This window comes from Fulvia fulva, chromosome 11 (genome assembly GCF_020509005.1).
Source record: "Fulvia fulva chromosome 11, complete sequence".
Lineage (NCBI taxonomy): Eukaryota > Fungi > Ascomycota > Dothideomycetes > Mycosphaerellales > Mycosphaerellaceae > Fulvia > Fulvia fulva.
The window spans coordinates 1,126,434-1,146,336 of record NC_063022.1 but is presented as its reverse complement, the minus strand read 5'-3'; the positions used below and the strand labels follow the sequence as shown (position 1 = coordinate 1,146,336).

At 54.1% G+C, this 19,903-nt stretch overlaps 2 protein-coding genes across 2 annotated transcripts; one reads left to right on the top strand and one right to left on the bottom strand.

Moving 5' to 3' along the window:
• Window positions 1-1,273: 1,273 nt before the first annotated feature.
• CLAFUR5_12824 (Non-reducing polyketide synthase PKS1) lies at window positions 1,274-7,831 on the bottom strand (the record flags this gene model as incomplete). The annotated part of the gene is made up of 1 exon (XM_047911972.1): window positions 1,274-7,831. One exon carries the CDS (start codon window positions 7,829-7,831, stop codon window positions 1,274-1,276), a length of 6,558 nt encoding a protein of 2,185 aa, XP_047768498.1.
• Window positions 7,832-17,004: 9,173 nt separating this feature from the next.
• On the top strand, window positions 17,005-17,228 carry CLAFUR5_20341 (uncharacterized protein; the record flags this gene model as incomplete). The annotated part of the gene is made up of 2 exons (XM_059463177.1): window positions 17,005-17,065; window positions 17,149-17,228. 2 exons carry the CDS (start codon window positions 17,005-17,007, stop codon window positions 17,226-17,228), a joined length of 141 nt encoding a protein of 46 aa, XP_059319149.1.
• Window positions 17,229-19,903: the final 2,675 nt, after the last annotated feature.

Sequence of the window (19,903 nt, the reverse complement as noted above, 5' to 3'; positions counted from 1 at the left end):
GGCATTCTTGTTCTTGGTTGATGAACGAACAATTTTCCGTCGTGCCGCCGGTCTGACGTTCTGTACGGGCGCATCGTCCCCTCCACGACATCACCATCGTGTGGAGAGAGAGAGCACGGCAAGTCCGATGGTCAGCGGTGCAATATGCAGCGACGGAACCAGAGATTATCAACACAGTGGCTGCAGGCTGGATGCCGAAGGCGGAAGGTCTGATGAGGTCAGCGGTACTGCAACTAGGAGAGGTCGGTTTTGTCGCGTGGCGCTTGATATACCAGATCACGCCACTGGTCGCGATATGCCCAAGGCGGGCTGATGATGAGCTCTCCATGAGGTCAGTCAGCCCTGTGTATGTCAGCCGGCTGCAGTACTGGTAAGTCTCATTGTCGCTCAGGACTTCGGGCACTGTTGGCCCAAAATCTCTTGGTCTCGCGATACGGACTGGCAACTCTCGTTTTGTGTCATGAGCGTGGACATGGCATCAAGATCGTCTTGTATCAAGAAGTTGACTCTCGCGAGTCTATGTCAATCAGTCATGACAGAAGACGTATTACGATAATCGATATGCTTCTTCTTCATGACTTCCGATGGACGTGGACATACCTCAGGTACGGCATACAAAGTTGCCAAGTCAATGCTTCAGCCTAGATATGACAATTTCTCCCCAGAAAGTGACAAACCTTCGGTCCCTGAGAATGCTAGAGGGATCCATGCGACTTTGACTGAGCACGATTGAGTTGACCGCCCTTCGTCATTCGCATGGCGCATTCGTACTGGGGGACAAGACTTGATAATCGAGCCATCGGGTATCATTACTGTGAAGACATTTGGTGAGGAAGACGATGGAAGAATTGAGGTAGAGTCATCTGTGTTGCTAAGCCACAATACTAAGGAGCCACCATCGTACCTGCCAACAGCATCAGTGATCAATCTACAGCTGTTTGTGGATGCTACCATAGCGACCATGCGAAAAAGAATGCCATCTGTATCCCAAACACCACGCCAAGTCCAATATGCCCCAAATCTATCTGTAAAAGCTTCGCCATGCATCGTCCGTTACATTATAATGCATGTCAAACAAAGTCGTCGTGAAGGACTGAAAGTCCAATGAGTGCTGTGATGACCGGCCAAGGCCATTACAGTACTGATCTTCATCCGTCGTCCTCATGAAGATATCCAATGCCAAAGTCTGCCTCAGCCCAAGGCGACTATAGCGACTGGATGTCCAAAGTGAATGAAAGCGAGCACACGGCAAAGTAGCAAGCGGTGCAACGCTTCATGCTCTCCAGTCAAGTCCCTCTCTGATGAGTTTGCCAAGGTCTGCTGCCCAGGGCTCCTTCATCATGGAGAAGTGGTGACCACCCATGACACCAAACTTCATGTTGTTGCCGCAAAGCTGATCCCAGCCATTGCTTGCGAAGTCGGTGCGGTGGTTGAGAAGCCACTTCATTGGTGCTGGGTCCTCATCCTCAGCTGGCGGTGGACGTGGGTCGCCTGGATTACCAGCAACACCGTCGGTACACCACACTGCGTAAGTTGGGCATGGTCCGATCGTTGGCTTTGGTTCGTAGTCTGAGAGAGATCGGATGGCAGCAGAGAAGTGAGGCAGGAGCCACTTGGGAGTCTTGCTTGGATCACCGGTTCCGAGAAGACCAATTTCGTTGAAGAAGATGTGGAGGCGAGCAGGGAGTGGGTCGAGGTTGACTGGGCATGGTGAATCGAGGAGTAAGAGCTTCTCAACCTTCTCACCAGCAGCGAGCAGAGCTTGAGAGACGGCGTAGGCAATGACACCGCCTGCTGACCAACCGCCGAGTATGTATGGTCCCTTGGGTTGACGTCGCTTGATCTCAGCCAAGTAGATGAGAGAAGACACCTCGATACCACACTGCCATTGTTCAGGTTCCTTCATGAAGGGGCAGTTGAGACCGTAAGCTGCAACATCTGGACCAAGGTTGGGAATGCTGACGTAGCTGGTAGCCGAGCCAGATCCATCAGGTAAGAAGAAGATCTTCTTCGTCGCAACTTTCGCATTGCCTTGGAGCAGGACGGAGGTAGCGGCAGGGTACTTTGAGATGTCCGTCTTGTTGATCTTCGCTAGTCTAGCGGAAACCTCGTTCATATCAGTCTTTGTTGATGCCTTAGGTGCGGCTGACGAGGCTTTTGGGGCCTTGGCCTTGATGGGGCGCATACCGAGAGCGTTTTCGATGTCCAAGATAGTTGGGTTGGTGGACAAGAAAGTTGATGGAAGATCGACACCAGTCTTCTCACGAAGCTCGCCGAGAATGGTCAAGCTCATCAACGAGTCCATGCCCATTTCAGCGAGTTCGGCGCCATCGGTGATCTCGGAAATGTCGACGCCCATCTCTTGCGCAATGACATGGCGTGCAAGAGAGACATCACCTACCTCCGCAAGAGAATCACGGGTTGGCGAGTCGAGCTCAGGCTTGCCTGCATCGCTTGGCGCGGCACTCGGTGCGCTACTTGCTGGTGTAGACAGAGGGTCGAAAGGTGTTGGTACGTCAGTTGGAGGGATACTGTCATCGTCGGAGTCTTCCTCGGTGTCGGCGGCGCTGCTACTGCTACTGCTGCTGGAGCCAGGGTCAAGTTGTGCGAAATACTTCTTCATCTCGCCAACTGTTGGGTAGTCAGCGAATAGGGATGGACTGATTTCCATGTCGAGCTCTTCACGGAAGATGGCAGAGATGGTCAAGGACAGCAGCGAATCAACGCCGAGGTTCTCGAAGTGCGCGTCATCAACGAGCTCGGACACATCGACTTCGGTCTCCTTGGCCAGGATCTTCATGACCTTGTCAGTCAGGCCGCCGGACGCCTTGGGCGCGGAGACCTTCCTCTGCTTGGGCTTCTTGGTTGCAGTGACCGGCGTAGGTGCAGCAGGCACGACGGTTCGCTTGATGGGTGCCGGAGCAGCCAATTTGATCGGCGCTGGAACTGGAGCACGAACTGGAGTCTGCCTGACCACTGGAGCTGGTGCTGCTTGTGCGGCGGAGCCTTTGTTCGGTGGCAGGAACGTGTTCAGAACACGGCGTGGGATCTGCTGGAACTTGATGCCTTCGCACACGGCGACAATCTCATCGCCTTGCATGATGTAGACATCACCCTTGGAGATGTTGTTTGGCTGCGGCAGCATACGGACGTAGTTGCGGAGGCGCATGCCGGCGATAAGTGGCTTGGAGAACTTCATTGCACCCCAACCGTGAGATACATAGACGTTCTGCTCGGAGTCCAAGAGGTCGGAGGCATTGACGATGAACCCAGAGATGTGGCAAGAACCATCGATGTGGTATGGAGCGCAGTAGAAATCACCATCATCGGGCTTGGTAGGAAAGTCGAGGGTGGCGGATGCCTCGGTGTTGGCACCATCCAAAACGACCTCAGCCATGGCCCTGTACTTGCTGTCGTAGTTGACGAGGGCCTTGAAGAGCTTGTAAGCCATACCACGCTGCACCTTATGGGCACCACCGGTCATAGTCTTGGCTGTGAGCATCTCCATTTGGGCCTTGACCATGAAGTTGTAGCGAGCCCACTCGTCTGCCCAAGCGGTCTTGTCCTCGTACTTGACCGTGCAGTGGGCGTGATCCTGGATCTTCTTGCCATCTGGTTGGACGCTGCGGAAGTTGAGCTTCAGAGTGCCTTGTTCGAGGTCAGCATTGGCCTCGAGCTCGATGTGTTGACCTTGTGCTGGTTGAGGTATCTGCGCGATGAGAGGCTTGGGTACCTCCATGTTACAGACATTCATGCCAGGTGCCTCGGTCCCCGGGCGTGTCTCCTTCCAGATGTAGTCAGCAACAGTCAATGCCATATCAGCATAGAGTGAGGATGGGCACAACGCAGCATTGTTGACCATGTGGCCGCAGACCACTGGGTAGAGCTTGCTGTCGGCCAGACTTGAGCGGACCACGACACGTGCTTGGTTGGCGCTGTACTCTTCGCTGATGACCTTTTGACAAGAAGTCGACAGACGCTTGGCCGGGATTTCAACTGCTGGAGCAGCTGCCGCAACTTCCTTTTCAACGATAACTTCCCTGGTCTGTGGTGCTTCACCCTTGGTGAGAGTCCAGTTGTTGTGGTAGTCGAGCCAGTACTTCTTGTTATCGAAGGCGTATGTTGGAAGCTGGTACATCTCCTGTGCGTCATTGAACTCGCGGTGGTACTCGTTAAAATCAATGTACACACCAGCGCTGAAAAGCTGGCACATGCTGTTTGCTATTGTCTTCCAGGCGTCCTCGCCTCGGCGAAGAGAAGGAGCAGCAAGGGTGGCGCCGATGGAGGCCTTGACCATGCCCGAGCATACCGGGTGAGCACCGACCTCGAGCCAGGCAGTCTTCTCGTCGAAGACCTTCTCTTTCTGTCCGCTGGTGAGTGCAGTCCAGAAGTTGACAGTCTCTCGAGCGTGGCGTGCAAGGTAGTCTGGACCAATGATGCCAGCCTCGCGAATCGTCTCGCCGCTGAGTGGGGAGAGCACTGGAACGGCTGGCTTGTTGAAGGTGACCGAAGAAGCAATCTTCTTGAATTGATCGAGGATTGGATCAACCTGAGCAGAGTGAAATGCGAATGGCACATTCAGCTTGGTGGCCTTGAAGCCACGCTGCGTCAGGGTGTCATTGGCGGCGGCCACAATGTCGCCACTGCCACAGAGGACGGTCTCCTCTGGACCATTGACGCAAGCGACCTCGGTCATCTTGTCGCCCAGAGCTTGACGGATGGCCTCGACGCTGCCCTTGACGGCCAGCATGCCATGTGTGTGAGGAGTGCAATCCTTGACCAGCAGCTCTGCTCGTCGACCGACCAGAAGGACCATGTCAGAAGCCGAGATGACACCGGCGACGTGAAGTGCAGCGTATTCGCCCAAACTATGGCCAATGACAGCTGTTGGAGTGACGCCCCAGGCCGCCCACATGTTGGCAAGAGCAACTTGAATGCATGCCATGCCGAGCTGGACCTTGACTGGCGACAGGGTCTGAACATCGGTGCCGTCGAGAAGCTCGAGGAAAGATGGCAGACCTTGAATGCGAGCAAGTTGGTCGAGCTGATCGATATCGTCGCGGAAGCTCTTCAAGTCCTGGTATAGCTTTTGACCCAGGCCAGTGTACTGCGAACCCTGACCAGTGAAGCAGAACGCAGTCTTAGTGGCAGCCATTGGGACTGGCTGGTATGACTCCTTTACTTGAGCCTTCAGTGCATCACCGGCTTTGGTGATGTCGGACAATGGGAAAGCCACGCGGTAGTTGTGCTGGATGCGACGTGCCGTCAGTGTGTAGGATAGCGACGACAGTGCGGTGCTGCCATTATCCTTGACGTAGTCCTGGAGATTGGCGATGTTACGCTTCAGCGAGGCGATCGATCGTGCGGTGACAGTGATTGGCAGAGTACCTCGTGGGTCCACGCCCTTTGGTGCCTCACGAACCGGACCATCCTCAATCAGAAGAGCGGTGTTACCACCAGCAGCAGAAAAGTTGTTAAGAAAGACCTTGCGAGGAGCGGCGGTCTTGCGTGGCCAATCGACTTCCTTCAATGAGATGTTGACCTTGCGGTCCTTCAAGTCGGCAGGGAATGACTTGTTCATCTCACCCTTGACACCAACATTGGCAGGAATTTTGTTGTTCTTCATCATCAGAAGGACTTTGTGGAGAGAGTTGATACCCGAAGCGGCTTCGGCGTGACCGACGTTGGCCTTGATGGCGCCCAAGAACACTGGCTGATCGTCACGACGCTGACGATGGCGAGGTGCAAAGACGTTGGTAACCGAAGTCATTTCGATGCCGTCGCCAGCCTGAGTGCCAGTACCATGCATCTCAACGTAGCTGATCTCGTGGGCATCGACACCGGCGTTTGCCAGAACCTGCTTGTACAAGAACTCCTGTGCGCCTGCGTGGGGGTGCGTGATCGAGACGGCTTCAGCGGAGTGGTTCGTAGCAGCGCCAAGAATGCAGCCAAGAATGTTGTCCTTGTCAGCGATGGCATCCTCGTAACGCTTGAGAATGACTGAACCACAGGAATCTCCACGGCAGTATCCATCGGCAGCGTTATCGTACGTCTTGCAGGAGCCAGTCTTGGACAGGAATTGACCCTTGGACAGACCAGAGAAAATGTCTGGGTTGGTCAACACGTTGAGGCCACCTGCGATAGCAGTGTCGCAATCGCCAGCCCAGAGCGAGGTGCATGCAAGCTGAATGGCTGCCAGGGAGGAAGAGCAGGCAGTGTCGATCGAGTAAGATGGGCCAGAGAACTTGAAGTAGTAGTTGATGCGGCCTGGAGCGAACGCGCGCACACCACCAGTAATGAAATATGTGTCAACATTCTCGGCGGCGTTGATCTCACGCCAGTCGTCGGAGGTTTGTCCATAGAATGTACCGATGCGGTGAAGCTTGGTAGAGGTGGTTCGATTCGGCACGTATCCTGACATCTCGAGTGCTTCGTATGCTGTGACAAGCGCAAGACGACCCATGGGGTCGGTCTGAGCAGCCTCACGAGGAGACATGTTGAAGAATCGAGGGTCGAAGAGACCTGGTTCATCGATGAAGCAACCGAAAGGAGTGTGAGACTTGTTCTTGCCCTTGCCTGATGGATCGCAGTGAGCCTCGGCATCGAAACGATCGGCTGGCACCTTGCGGTGAACGTCGAGACCCTTCATGAGAAGATCCCATAGAGCCTCGTGGTTGGCAGCGCTTGGGTAGCGACCAGCCATGCCAACAATGGCGACTTTATCGTTTTGCGTGCGACCAACGTAGCACTTGTTCTCCTCCAAGGCAGTGTGATCGATGACCGAGACGTCGTTCTTGCCACCAGCCTTGAGGGCAGAGACTAGGCTGTTTGCAATGTTGCTGACGCCCATGGCGTAGACCTTGGCGCCGAACTTGCTAGCGGCCATTTGCGATACAACGTCTTCGAGGAGGTAGTCCCATCGCACAGGACGCTGAAGCATCTCACCCAGGGCCAGTTTGGCGAGCTCATAGGCGTTCTCAGCGACCATTGGCTTGCCAGTGGAAGCAGAGTGCACAAGCGACGCTGGCGTGCGTTTCCTGAGCTCGCGAGCGATGTTGCCAGAAAGGATCTTGTCGCAGTCGGCCTCGCTGAACAGGTGCTCGGCATGGTATGGTCCGTAGACTGGGATCTGCACTTTGTTGTTCTGGGAAAGAACGGATTCGTGGAAGAATCTCTCCACGGTAGTTGGTGGACCGGAGATGGTCAGCGCCATTGTGGACACGGCGCTGATGTAGGCTTGGTTGGCTTGTGCGATTCCTTGTTCTTTGTGGAAAGTGGCTAGAGCCTGCTTTGCAACCTGCTCGTTTGTGCCAGTCACAATGGTGGACCATGGTGCCTTCTCTTGACCTGCCTGACCAAGTACCGAGCGGAGGGTCTCGACAGCAGCACCAGAGCGGAAGGCAACACGGACAAACTCTACGCCGAGTGTAACGAGCTCTTCCACAGTCTTTGCAGAGACAACAGCAGTAGCAGCCAAGAGACCAGTGCAGAGTCCGAGCACGCGAGTGTTGGTCGCAGCCGGCAGCTCTGACTGATGCTCCGAGAAGTAACCGATGTAGTGCCCGATCTGAGTGATTGTGACAAATGCAGACTCGAGCATTGGCACCTTGTCTCCCTTCTGGTAGTACGCCTCGACCAAGTTGCTCACAGTCAGGAAATCTGGGATCGTGTTCCGCTGGCTGCGTGCAAGGCTGCGGACTTCTTCACGCAAAGCTAGAGCAACTCGCTCGATGAAGTTGGACACCAAAGCATTGTCCTTGCGTAGGCACAAGCGGTGGAGAAGAGGATACTGCTCGGCAGTTTGGTCGCCGAAAAGCAGAACGTTCGACATTATGATGGTGATGTGGGTTGATATTCTTCGGTATTTCGGATCGTTCAGTCGTACGGTCTCAGTTGTGCTGGTTTGATGGTGTGGATGGCTTCGTTACTCAGTTCGTAGATCCAGCACCTGATGTGAGCAGAAATCCGTGGTGGCTAGGCACGGAAGAATGCTGTATGGTTAGAGAAGTTCTGCGGATGAGCAATGAATATAGAGGGACTATGATGCTGTCAACAAGAGGCGGTGGTGGCGGGACCGTTGACGAAGAGAGTAAACAATGTTGAAACGGCAGGTGGCTAGTCTGCCTGACACAACGAGAGAGCATGAGATGGTTCCAAGAGTACGTGCTGAGAGGGTACCAAAGCATTATGTATCGACTGGCCGTTAGCATTGACAGAGCAGGGATCTGCCGCATGCTTGATCGCTCGATACTTTAGGCGTCCGGGAGCGATCGACAGCAGGTGGCAGCCTGTGCTTGCTTGAAAGCCGTGAGCCAAAACGAGCAGTCATCGTTCATGAGGAACGAGACGCTAAGCTCCACCGCCCATACAGCAGTGCTCTGCACGCCGGGGGTAAGGGTAAGCAGACAGTGCTATCAATAGGGTTGACGCTGGCCACGGATAGTGGGCAGTGATGAGATGCAGTCACGAAATTCGGCTCTCCATGTCCATCAGCGCCGCGTGCAGGCTAGCGGCGTCGCCAAACAAATGGATTGCCTGATCAGGAAGAAATGGTTGCCGCACGCTCCTTCCGTAGTGTTGTGATGATGAGAGGGCTGAATGCTGTCTGTTGGCTGGCTGGTTGGTGAGACCACCGACGAAGGTATGATGTTCCAGTCCGGAGTGCTGCTGCTGCTGCTGCTGCTTATTGAGCATCCTGGCAGGCGTGGTTGGAGGTGCGAGAGCGCGCAGGCTCCTTCCCGCCAGGCTCCATGTGTTGCCGCACGTTGTGGGTGATTCCAAGTGTTCCAAGTCGGGTTCGTGCCGCTGTGTAGCCCCCAATCGTCGCCGGGCCATGCTGTTCGGTACCATATCTCTGGCTGCGGCTCACCTCACACAGTCCCGGGACATGCAAGGCCGCTGCTGTACGGTGTTTCTGTGTCGATGTACATGATGCGTGCACATCTGTCTTCCTTGCGGACCACGCTTTGTGTAGCCAGCCTAGCGGAGCCTGAGCCTGCGGTGACGCTTAGACAGCGATTGCCATGTGATATTGTCGCGCTCTGAAACCAAATCTGCGAGTTCGTGTCGTCCTTGGGTCGTCGTGGTGGACGATGTCGTTCCGGGATGCAGGGATCCCCTCTCCTCCGCGGAAGAGAGATATTTGGCAAGCACGCCTCGTTCGGAGCATGCAGTCTTGGCAGCCACGCCCGTCACTGTCCTGCAGCTTACCATCCTGTTCACAAAATTATCACTGCACTGCCAAATGCTCACCACATTTTGCCAAGCTGCCCTGCCGATTCCACCTCCAAGACCTGGCAGTACTATCTATGCAAGCGATAATACTTGCCTGCATGGCTGGTCTCTGCAAGTCTGGCACGCCATACAACGTCCGGCTGTTGTGCGACTGCAACATCATCTCGAGCCATGCACTGTCGACTGCGCCACATGTAATTATGCCACTGTGAACAGCTTGTTGTGGTTGGACCAATCACGTCGACTATGGCAACGACAACGGCAACCACTGGATTTCCGACGACAGCCACCCAACATGTCGCTCTTTGGTTAATGACATCAAATGTCGCACATCCCATCGCCCGCTCCTTCCCTGATGGCCATGCCTAGGAGGTAGGCATCCGCTGGTGCACTTCAGTCTTCGATATGGCACTCGGGAACTGCTTTCCTTGCCTCATATCCGATCCAGTGGAGCAGCCTTCAATTCGTCAGCCAGGCCGTCATGCATCACGCTGTGCCGCCATAGCCATACGAAGATGCTGACTTGAAGCTCAACGAGGCAGCACATACAATGCTCCTTTCAGGGTGGTGATCTCCAGCAGGACTGCGTGAGCGCGGCCGCTCCAAGCACGCATGAACGAGTACCCAGCCACGTCCTGTCGGCAGGCGCACGGAAGGCTGTACGCGAGATCTGGAGCCATGAAGTGAAGGGCAACGTCTGTATCGTTTCAGATAGTATGCTAGCAGTCCTCCCCGAGGAACGCCACAGTATGGTGAGATTAACGCCGAACCCACAAAAGCCCGCATAGGTCTTGGCTGACAGCAGTGCGTGAGCAGTTAGTTGTCCCGCGGACTGTTGCCGAGCATATGGTGATAGCATATGTCACTGATCGATGAGCCCAACGCCAGATATGCATCTCGACTGAGCATGGTACACTATCAGTGCAGGCCGAAGTGCCTTTAGCTGCGGCAACTCCGTCGGATCGAGGCCAAAGGTCGGCTTTCGATAGGGCTGAAAATGTCGTGCATCGCTCACCCTGGCAAAGGATGGCCATGCTTCGAGAACAACAGTGCAGCAATCCACTTTCATATGCTTCCGAAAGCGTCGGCCGGCCCACGAGTACACTCTCTTCGGAAATGTTCTGTGTTACACGACATCGCTGTAGTCGCTGACAGAGGATCAACCATCGTGGATAGTGGAACCAACGGCAGCAATCGCCCCAAGACAGCTTCCCACGAGCAGTACTGGATTCGGGCTTCTTTCCGCATTGGCACATGACACGCTTGGGCCTCCGTTGTGAGTATAAGCCTGATACAAGAAGATTGCGAGCAGACGTATCGTGTCACTTGCTGGCAGCATCGACACACTGTCCGCCTGTCAACTCCGGCCTCTCGCAATGACTGAGTGGGGTTTCGAAAGTGCTCCAGCACTGATGATGAAGTGATACTTCTTCGGCCATACTGTTACACCAAGCGGCTCTATATCGTGATACCCACCGGATAACTTCCCTGCATGCTCACCTCTCTGTTCTGGAGTTCTCTAGCTCCTCAACGACTCCAATTCGGTAAGATCAGACGATATGGCCCCCTTTCGTGCATGGCTTGAGCCCCAAGTGCAGGGGTGAATCTGCTGAACTTCAGACAACGTGAAGCGCACGCTCGGACTCAACTCAGGGCACAGGGTCGATGGCCCTCGACAAGAGAAGTTGCCACTTATATCGCAGTAGGGCAATCCTCACCAGCTATAATAGCAACTCTACAGTACAGGAGCATCGATGAGATCGCCTCTATTCGACAATATTTAGCACGTCTTGAGGTACTCGGAGCGCTGTGCGCTGGTCATATTTGCTACCGCCCCTTGAAGTGAGGCGGCCACCTCTTTTGTCCAGAACCCTTGGATCTATCTATGGCATGTGGCCGTCGACAGCAGCCAGCTTGTCAAGAGCTGTCCAGTACTAGTTGCTTACGAAGCGGCGACATCAGCCATGTTGATTCTCTGCTGCTTCTACAAACGCGCTGTGTAGCAACAACGCATGTTCGACATCGGACGAGCATACAATCGACCCCAATGGCCGACTCCTTGGCACAGCCAGCTCACTAATCGCTCGACGCAGACCATTCGTTCGACTGAGCTTTCGGGTCCGGATCATGCAAAGATGTGCAAGAACGCGGGTGTGGCTGTATACTGCTGCCATCCGACTTCGGAATCGACCTCGAGGTAGCATCTTGTCTCGAGATACTCACTCTGCACACTGATCCGACATGCTCTCGGTGGTGGTCAATACCAGCGTACCCTTGCCGGCATGGCTGGTCGTACTTGAAAACTGTTAGCACCTCACTGCCACCATGCAAGCTCCCTTCACTCGTCAGGCCAAGCGAAACACCAATAGCAACAAGCTCATCATGGTAACCTTGGCTGCTGAAGGTCAGGATGTCCCGGTGTCCTACTTTGCGCAACTGACATCATGCATATCGGTGCACACGCGCGCCTTGGAACGGACAGTGTGCACAACGTTGAGGCCATGGTCCATGTAGAGAGTCCGGACGATTTGGACCGAACTTGTGCTCAAGCATGCGCTTCCGGCGCCTACATGCACAACGCAGTCTTGTCCGCACTTTCGGAGACTACTTGATGTCATCGGGCAGTTTGAACGCGGCCGTCTTGCAAAGATGAACAGCTGCATTGGGTACCACTCTCGCGGTAGCCCGCTGGACGGACGGCCAGCCAATGTATCGAAGCATCTGGTGGGCGCACTCATCACAACAGGCGCTCGTAGACAAGCCCCGGACCGGAGTGGTGATGCAGAGATCAGCTGGACATATGTCTACACATTGAATGAAGGCGTTGGCTCGATGACGCTCATGATTTCAAGACTCCTACCCACCCACTTTGGCATCATGCGTACATTGTCGGCTGGAAGCCAAGCGAGGCATCGTCAATCGAGGTCTCATGTCAACGAAAATATCTGCGATTCGACGGTTTTTCGGGCGTACGGAGTGTATACTGATCGCATCATGCACATCAGATACAAGCGGGCTGGTCGTTCTTGCGAACTTGTCCGAAATTAGCGCCTCGTGAAAGGCATTCTCAAAGATCCCTCGGAAGAGGATGAAGCCCAAGCCGAGCGCCAATGTCTTGTGTATGAGTTGTCAATTTGGATAATGAAGCGGTGTATGTGCAGCACTTTTCGAGCGCGCTTGTTCGCGGTTATGAGCCGCAATACCGTCTTGGGACCGAGCACACCAGCAAACTGTCGCCGACGTGATCTCTCGGATAGGGTCCGAAATGTCATGCTGCCCTCGGCCAGATGCTGGTGTCAGTCTGAGGCACTCCTCATGCAGCTTCCCAGCTATTGTCGACTCGGCTGCATCAACCCTTGCTGTTCGCACAGGCTACAGCTGTACACTTGTCTCAGGCGCTGACATGTAATGCTTGAACAATGGCTAGCATTGCGCATAAGGCGTACTGCGCATGATCGCGCCTCGCTGACTGGTGAAATTGCATATTGAACACAGCATACAGCACTGCCTCTGGTCACAATATACGTGGGGCTGCATGTAAGAACGCCCAAGTCACGTCACCGGAATGTCGAAGAAAGAATGTTTTGGCTGACTGGGATCTTCACATCCAGGTCCCTGTACCTGCATGAAGTCTATCTAGACTTGGCTTTGGGCTTGGATCCCATGAACGCTCCAAAGCAACGCCCTGCATGGTGTTCCACGCTATCACAGATTCATCACGGCAGTCAGCCCTGTTGGATCTGGTTCAAGCCTGCTGAAACCGAGTCAATCGCCCAGCAATTGCCAGCCCTTCGTTGCTCACCGTGTTCCGAGAGCCGAGCGCGTCACAACCACCAGGACACCTCAGGACTGCGAGACCGCATGTCCAGGCAAAGCTGTCACCCAGCCAACCATAGCGGCCTCGGGCTTCCATCATCAGTCTCCTACCGCACGCGATGACAGTCTCCAACGCTGATGTTAGAGCGCCCTTATCCGTCTCACAACCACTTTGCCCTACACCAAATGCGGGCCCTTTCTGCAATCCTTCGATGTCGAAGAGGTGCAGTCTGGTATACGAACAGGATGTTTCACTTGGCTGCAACAGGGAAGTTTGCAGACGGCGTTAAGGGTTTCACGCAAAGAGTTGTAACATCCAACCTCCTACACCTTCATCGCTGTCCTCGGAGTGCTTGAACCAATAGTGGAAGTCTTCAGGGCTGGGCCATCGGTACGTATTTCTGCAAGTCATAGAGATCGTTCCGACTTACACTCCAATCAATGCAGGGATCCGCTGACTGTGCGGCCACGGTTTCCAACCGCTGTGACCCTGTCGCATACTTAAACTTACTTGGACCTCACGTCAAGTTCTCAAATGCACGACAAAGAGCCTGCATCGCAGTCAGTGCTGGGAAGGCGCATATACGATACGAATATCCACCTTCGACATTGCGGGACTGACCAAGCGTTCAGCTTCGGCTCCCGGCTACGAGTGCATGACCATCGTGATACCGCTGACAGATCCGAGCGGTTGTGCACGATTCGTGAAAGTTGGTCGATCCCTGCAACTCGATCAACTCCAGGGCCCACCGAGGCCGGATCTGGCAGCACACCGACCTCGTGGGAATCGTCAACGGAAGTGTAGAGGCGCCAAGAGAAGCGGCACACAGACTTTGCTGTCAACAACCACGTACTGTGCTTCGAATCCTGACCGTTATCTGCCAACCTCGTCCTGGAATCTCGAGGGCTGGTCACGTCACCGGTCGATGGCGCAATATTTGCTGCCAGCCCATGAGGATCTTGTTGAGCCTCACACAGATTCAGAAAGCTTTCTGGTGTCTGGGCGGTGACTGTGACCGATCTCCTGGGACCTTCAGACCTAGCTTTCAATCCTAGGCGTTGTTTCGTACGTTTCAGGAAGCGAATCTCGAAGCACAGAGTCGTCTCATAGTTGAGACTCTGGTTTGGAGCTGCATTGTGTTGCAAGATGGATTGATAAGCCGTGCATCGAGTTCAGTCCGATGCAAGGATTTTCAGGTCAAGAAGCCATGGCAGTCACTTGGAGACTCCGCCAATTGCCAGCGCATAGCGGTGGCCCGCGATGGAGACGGGAAAGCGGCAGACTGAGTGCATACAAGACACAACGTTGATGGACCACGCTGATGTGACGCCTGAGTGCTTGTTTCATTTCGCCGACTGGTGTGCATTGCGGAGTGCTAAAGATCCAGCGTCGCGTCCATTATACGACCAGGAAGTGGCAAAGTGCGGTGTCGTCGTTATAAGGCTTGGGTTGCTTGTCATGCCTCCCGTTCCGGACGAATCCTACCGCACTTCGATTGACACGGCAGCTACTGTATGTCGATCTTTCTGGTTGTCTATGCTCGGACATGACAGCTGTCAACGAGCTTCCTTCCGCTGTTGTTGACGTTGTGAATCGGCAACTCCAGCCTCCCGCGCGAAACAAGTCCGCATCGCAAGCATAAGCTTTCGTACAAACGCATCCAGAGCATGTATAGTCTGCCAGCCAGGCAGTAGATCTCTGCGTGACTAGCCGCGGCTGCGTTAGTCTATCCATGTTCGAGTACATTATCTGAACAGCAAGAGCATATGTTCAAACCCACGATCACGGCTCCTCGAGACCTGCAGATGCACTGACGACTGGCGGCAACTGTAAAATCCGGACGAAGCTTCGGCATTACAGCAGCGGACCTCACCCAGCCAACAAACAACGCCAGAGCCAGCGATACCCTCGTCTCTGGCTGCCTTGCAGCTGCTATGGTATCGAGTGAGACTTCTGCATCGCAACAGCACATACCTGATCTCCGGCTGTGCATGATGGGCAAGGTCAGTCCTGTTAAGCTGTACTCACGCCTCATCCATGAGCATGCACAGGCAGACCTAATAACCCACTGGCAAGAACTCAACGTTGCGATAAGTCTCCGATCGACGACGGCGTTTGTGTGATATCGCGGACATAGCGATGAGGCTGCATCACGGATAGTCCGGCTACGTAGCATGTGATCTATGCCGGAGGTGGAAGTTCACACACGATGCAAGGCTTATGGCGCATGAGAGGTTATGGGTCCGTCGTCCCTGCTGAGCCAAACGATGAAGGGACGCTGCTCTTTGATCGCCATAACAGCTCATGCGCTTGTTTTTACAAGGCTTGTGCATAGCAGACAGAGCCATATGCTCTTATGACCTACGCCGTGGCTTGGAGGCAGACAATCATTGATAGCGATATCGCATTTGGCGCGCAGATATCAAGCCTCCAGTGTTTGCGACGATGCGCGTGACACGAGCATCAACCAAGGCAGATTTGTTGAGAACCCACAGTTGAGCGCCACAATCATGGCGAGCAATGGCGAGTGTCCTAAACGGGACAACACAGGCTGCAGCCACTGCGAGGACGCCACATCACCATCCATAGACCTTCAGTTTGTAGCGGAGGATTGTCAGCCAAGGGCTGGTAGCTCCCTAGAAAGTGGCTTATCGAAGCATTCTCTCCCAACTCAGGGGTCCCTTCGCTTGTGGTGTAGTTGTGGTGTGTACGCTCAGCTCAGCTCAGCACTGCATCATGGCTGTTTCGATGGTCTGCAGTGATAAGCACACTGGTGTTGGCGGTATGTTGCGAATGTGCAGTCCTCGTCGTCTCATCCTGGCCAGTCGCATTGCTCGCATCTATGGCTCCTTCCACCAGCACAGAGAAATGTTGTGCGTGAATTCAATAGGGCAGCGCGGGTGAGCTACCCATATCGGCATTTGTGGAATGGTCAGCTTACGATACTCAAGAATGTTGTCCAGGCACAAGGGCCAGGTCTTACAGGGCTGAAGAGCGCAGCAGAGGACGACGAGCCACACCTCTTCGCGATCCTCATTCCTTGCAGTAACGCCCTGTACAGCTTGCCTGAAGCAGGATTGTGCCTTGCGAACTGCGGTAGTCGGCTTGCCCTTTACGCTGCCGCTGACGCTAAACAGTTGTGCTTCGAGTCTAGCAAGATGCACCTTGCTGCGGCGCTTGAGCAATGTCAGTCATGGCGATAGTGTCGAGTGGTCCTTTGCACTTCGCTTCAAGATAAATTCCCCGCTGCTCCCCTGTATGTGCAGCAGATAGTCTTGGCTGAGCTGCTACAATCAGGTTCTGGACTTCGTCCCGAAGGCGCACAAAGAGGAGCGAAGCATTCCAACTCAGGTAGCCAACAGCATGATTGCGCCGCAGCTCGACCCAGCACGGGGGTCGATTATGCCGACACATGGCCTCTGTCCTACGTGTACGATTCCCAAGGCAATGGTCATTTACACGTGAACCCATGATCGTGGAGCCCAGTCGTGCCAGTGCAACATGTAAAACGCGCGCGGTCGTACGAATGAGCAAGATCTGACCCGTGGATTAGTTCGCGGCGCTACGCTGTGTAACTCGAAAGTCCGGCCGCATTCTCTAGCGTGCAGGTCATCTTCGTACGAGCTTCGAATCTCGAGAATTTGCAATCTTGACAGCGGCTCCTTGCAGCCACGGTCGTGCCGAACAGGAAGTCTCACGAAGGGTATTGCATGCTTGTGAGCCAAGATGAAGTGTGGATTGTGGAAGGTCATTGAGTAGCACAGCAGCTTCTCGGGCCGCTTGGACTTCGTGCGAATTGTGGAGCACCACTGGTCCGGGAAAATGTCGAAATTATTATACGACAGTTGCATTTCGTCGCATTAGAGCCACTAGGGCATCTAGAAGTACTATGATCAAATCAATCAATCAATCGACAGTTGCATTTCGTAAAGGTGCAACGAACTTCTCCGAGCATGGGCGGTGCTACATTCCTGTCGCTGCCACGAGACAACACTATTGGCGTCGATACGAGCTGTACTTTCGTGGAGCCCCGCCACTGTTTTGTGGATGCCAATACGGATGACGTCTTGCAGGAAGTACATGCTGACTGAGAGCAGGGACTGAGAAACGTGGACTTCAGCCAGTAGTGGAAACATTGCAGCTCAACGCTATCTTCTGCTTGACTCCCATCGTCTAGGTCAATTCTCCGTAGGGCTGAAAACAGCCCGATGATGGTCGTCCCCATAGGTACTGTGGTTGTCAGTCGAGCATCACTATTCACTTGGCATGAAAGGTGAATCTTGTGTACGAGACATTGTTGTCTGTGCCGCAGACAAAGGCGATTCGTTACCAATCGAGAAGGCCATCGTCGCTTGACCGCCTACACTACATATGCTGTCGTTATCACTCCCGTAAGCAGCAGAGTGAATGCAACCTGACTGACGATCTTGCCTCACTCGGAACTTTCTTCGCAACAAAAGGCGCATCGATAATGGCGTTTCGCAAGCTTTGCCCAGAAGTCGTCCGCAGAAGCCGTCTTCCGGCGGTCAATGTACCAGAGTACTTATTCTTTTGGACCTTGGTAGGATTGACTTTCGGTAGGTAGCCGTGAAGAGCCCGCCCGAGCAGGAGGTATGCCGTGTTCCGTGCTGCTTAACACTCGTGTCTCGTGTCGCATCTCTGAGAATGCCATGAACACGATTCCTTCGAAAGCTACAGTGCTTCGTTGGCTGCCAGTCTGCGTGATGACTGCCTAATCGAGGTCGGCCTTACGGCAGCATTTCCACTGCCAGAGATATGGGTGCCCAAGAGGTAGGAGTAGCTTGCATGCAGGGCTGAACAAAAAGCCCCGATCAGCGGCTATGATGCAGCGGATGTGCCGGGGAAGATGAAAGAACGATCCGAAAGAGAGATACGCATGAAGAGCCACGGGAGCGCATCAGGTGGTATGAACGTGGCGTACAATCCGACAGGGCGTGCCGTTCAGCAGAGTCAGCAAAGTGAATCATTTCTGCATACAGATGTGCAAATTGCAGAATGTGTATGAAGTCGAGGCGGTGGGCTGACCGCCAGGGCTTTGGATAATCCCAAGCTGTGGCTTGACAGCGATCTAGTAGGACTAGTTCGTAATCTGCTGTGGCGCAACAAAAAGTACAGTTCGGGGAGCAGGAGCCGGCGCTATGGACTCTGAGATCTTCTCTGTCAACTGCAAAATGTTCCAGAGTTTCAGGCACGGAAATTGGTGTGGAGTGCCGGCGGTAGTGGTGGTGGTATAAGGAAGCATTGCGTGCCTATGGCTGCCATCCGAGAGCACTCATGACTTCTCGTGGTGACAACAAGAGACAGAATGGACTGCGTCATCTGCAATTGACCGCAATGGACTGGTACGCCACCTATCGACCTGCAAAGTCGGCCGGCCGCGACTGGAAAGTGTGCCTCACGAGGCGCTCGTCAATGGCGGCAGCTATCAGACTCAGCGATTCGTCTGGCAGGAACACAGATTGCAGCGTGTCTCAACTGGCTGGCCCTCTCTTTCCGGACCGCAACCCTATCGTCGAGATCAGCGCGATGACTACAAGTACTCAGCATGTGTACTGCAGCAATCTCGGCCGCTCAGCAAACCGGAGTGCTGACGCTATCGATGTTCATGGATGCCGCTGGGTCCGCATAAGACAGTGATTGTGCTGTGCCGACAAGTAGCCTGAAAGGAGCTCGATATCCAGTCAATCAGCGGCATGGTGGGACTGTGAAGAGTGTGATGCTCGCCGTCGTATCAGAAGGCAACATGCTGACCAAGGTAGTCCTGCGCCAGAAACTGCGGACGCGGCTGCATGTCTCAGTGTCGTACCTGTGCTGAGCTGCATTGTCTGCCAGCCTATCAAGACTATCTCCAGTCTCAAAAGGCGCGTTGTTTGAGCAACAGAATAACTGAAGCCCGATATAGAAAACGGCTACTCAGAAACATGCTGCAACTCAGCATAAATCGGCCATCAAACGTTGATCGACAGAGCTAGCTAGCTGATGTCGTGTTTCTTGTCAGTCCCTTACCAATGCAACACACTGAATGCGAAATCCGCAACTCACAATCTGCCTCGTCGTGGTTTGCAGCAGTAAGCAAGAAACTGCCCGAGGTCGCATTGCTCCTTATCGAATGTATCCTCAAGCTGGATACGAAGTGCACACAACAGCTCTGGACTCGACGATTTTGCTGCTGTGCTGCGTTATCTTTGATAGTGTTAGGAAGATGGTGGCTTCCACGCTGCGCGCTACTGCAAGCTCCCGAGGTGCAAGCTAATATTGTCCGCCAACGTCCACGACTCGGCAAAGCGCTCTTCATAGGCAGCGAAGAAGAGGTAGAATCTTCAACAGCCACTAGAAACGGCTGTAAAGCTTGGTAGAAACTAGGAATGCTTTGCCAACGACCGCTCGGAGCCTTTGTTGACAAACATGCAACCGTTGAACTGTCGTAACTGATGTCGACAAGGCCGGACTGATGTTGAAGAGTGCTGACGTGTAACACGAATACGCCATCGCTCGAGGAGCATTTGCCTACCGCTCAAACCGAAGCAGCTTGCTGAAGAGCAAAGCGAGGCAAATGCAGGAATTTGAGAGGCCAGCAGTCGTCGGCACCGAGAGGTTGGAGCAGTCCATGTGCGCTGATGGCAGCGTAGGATGACCGCACCACTCTCGCATGCCAGTATTGGCACGGAGGATGCGATACCTCGGGGGCTGGGTTGAGGGAGTGGTGCTATTAAGGTCCGTCTGTCACTGTGATCACGAACAGTGTCGCGTGGCAGGCCTTGCCTCCTCCAAACATAGTTGTTGGCCCCTTCGTAAGGTGTTTCGCGATGGTCGACAGGCTATGCGAACGGT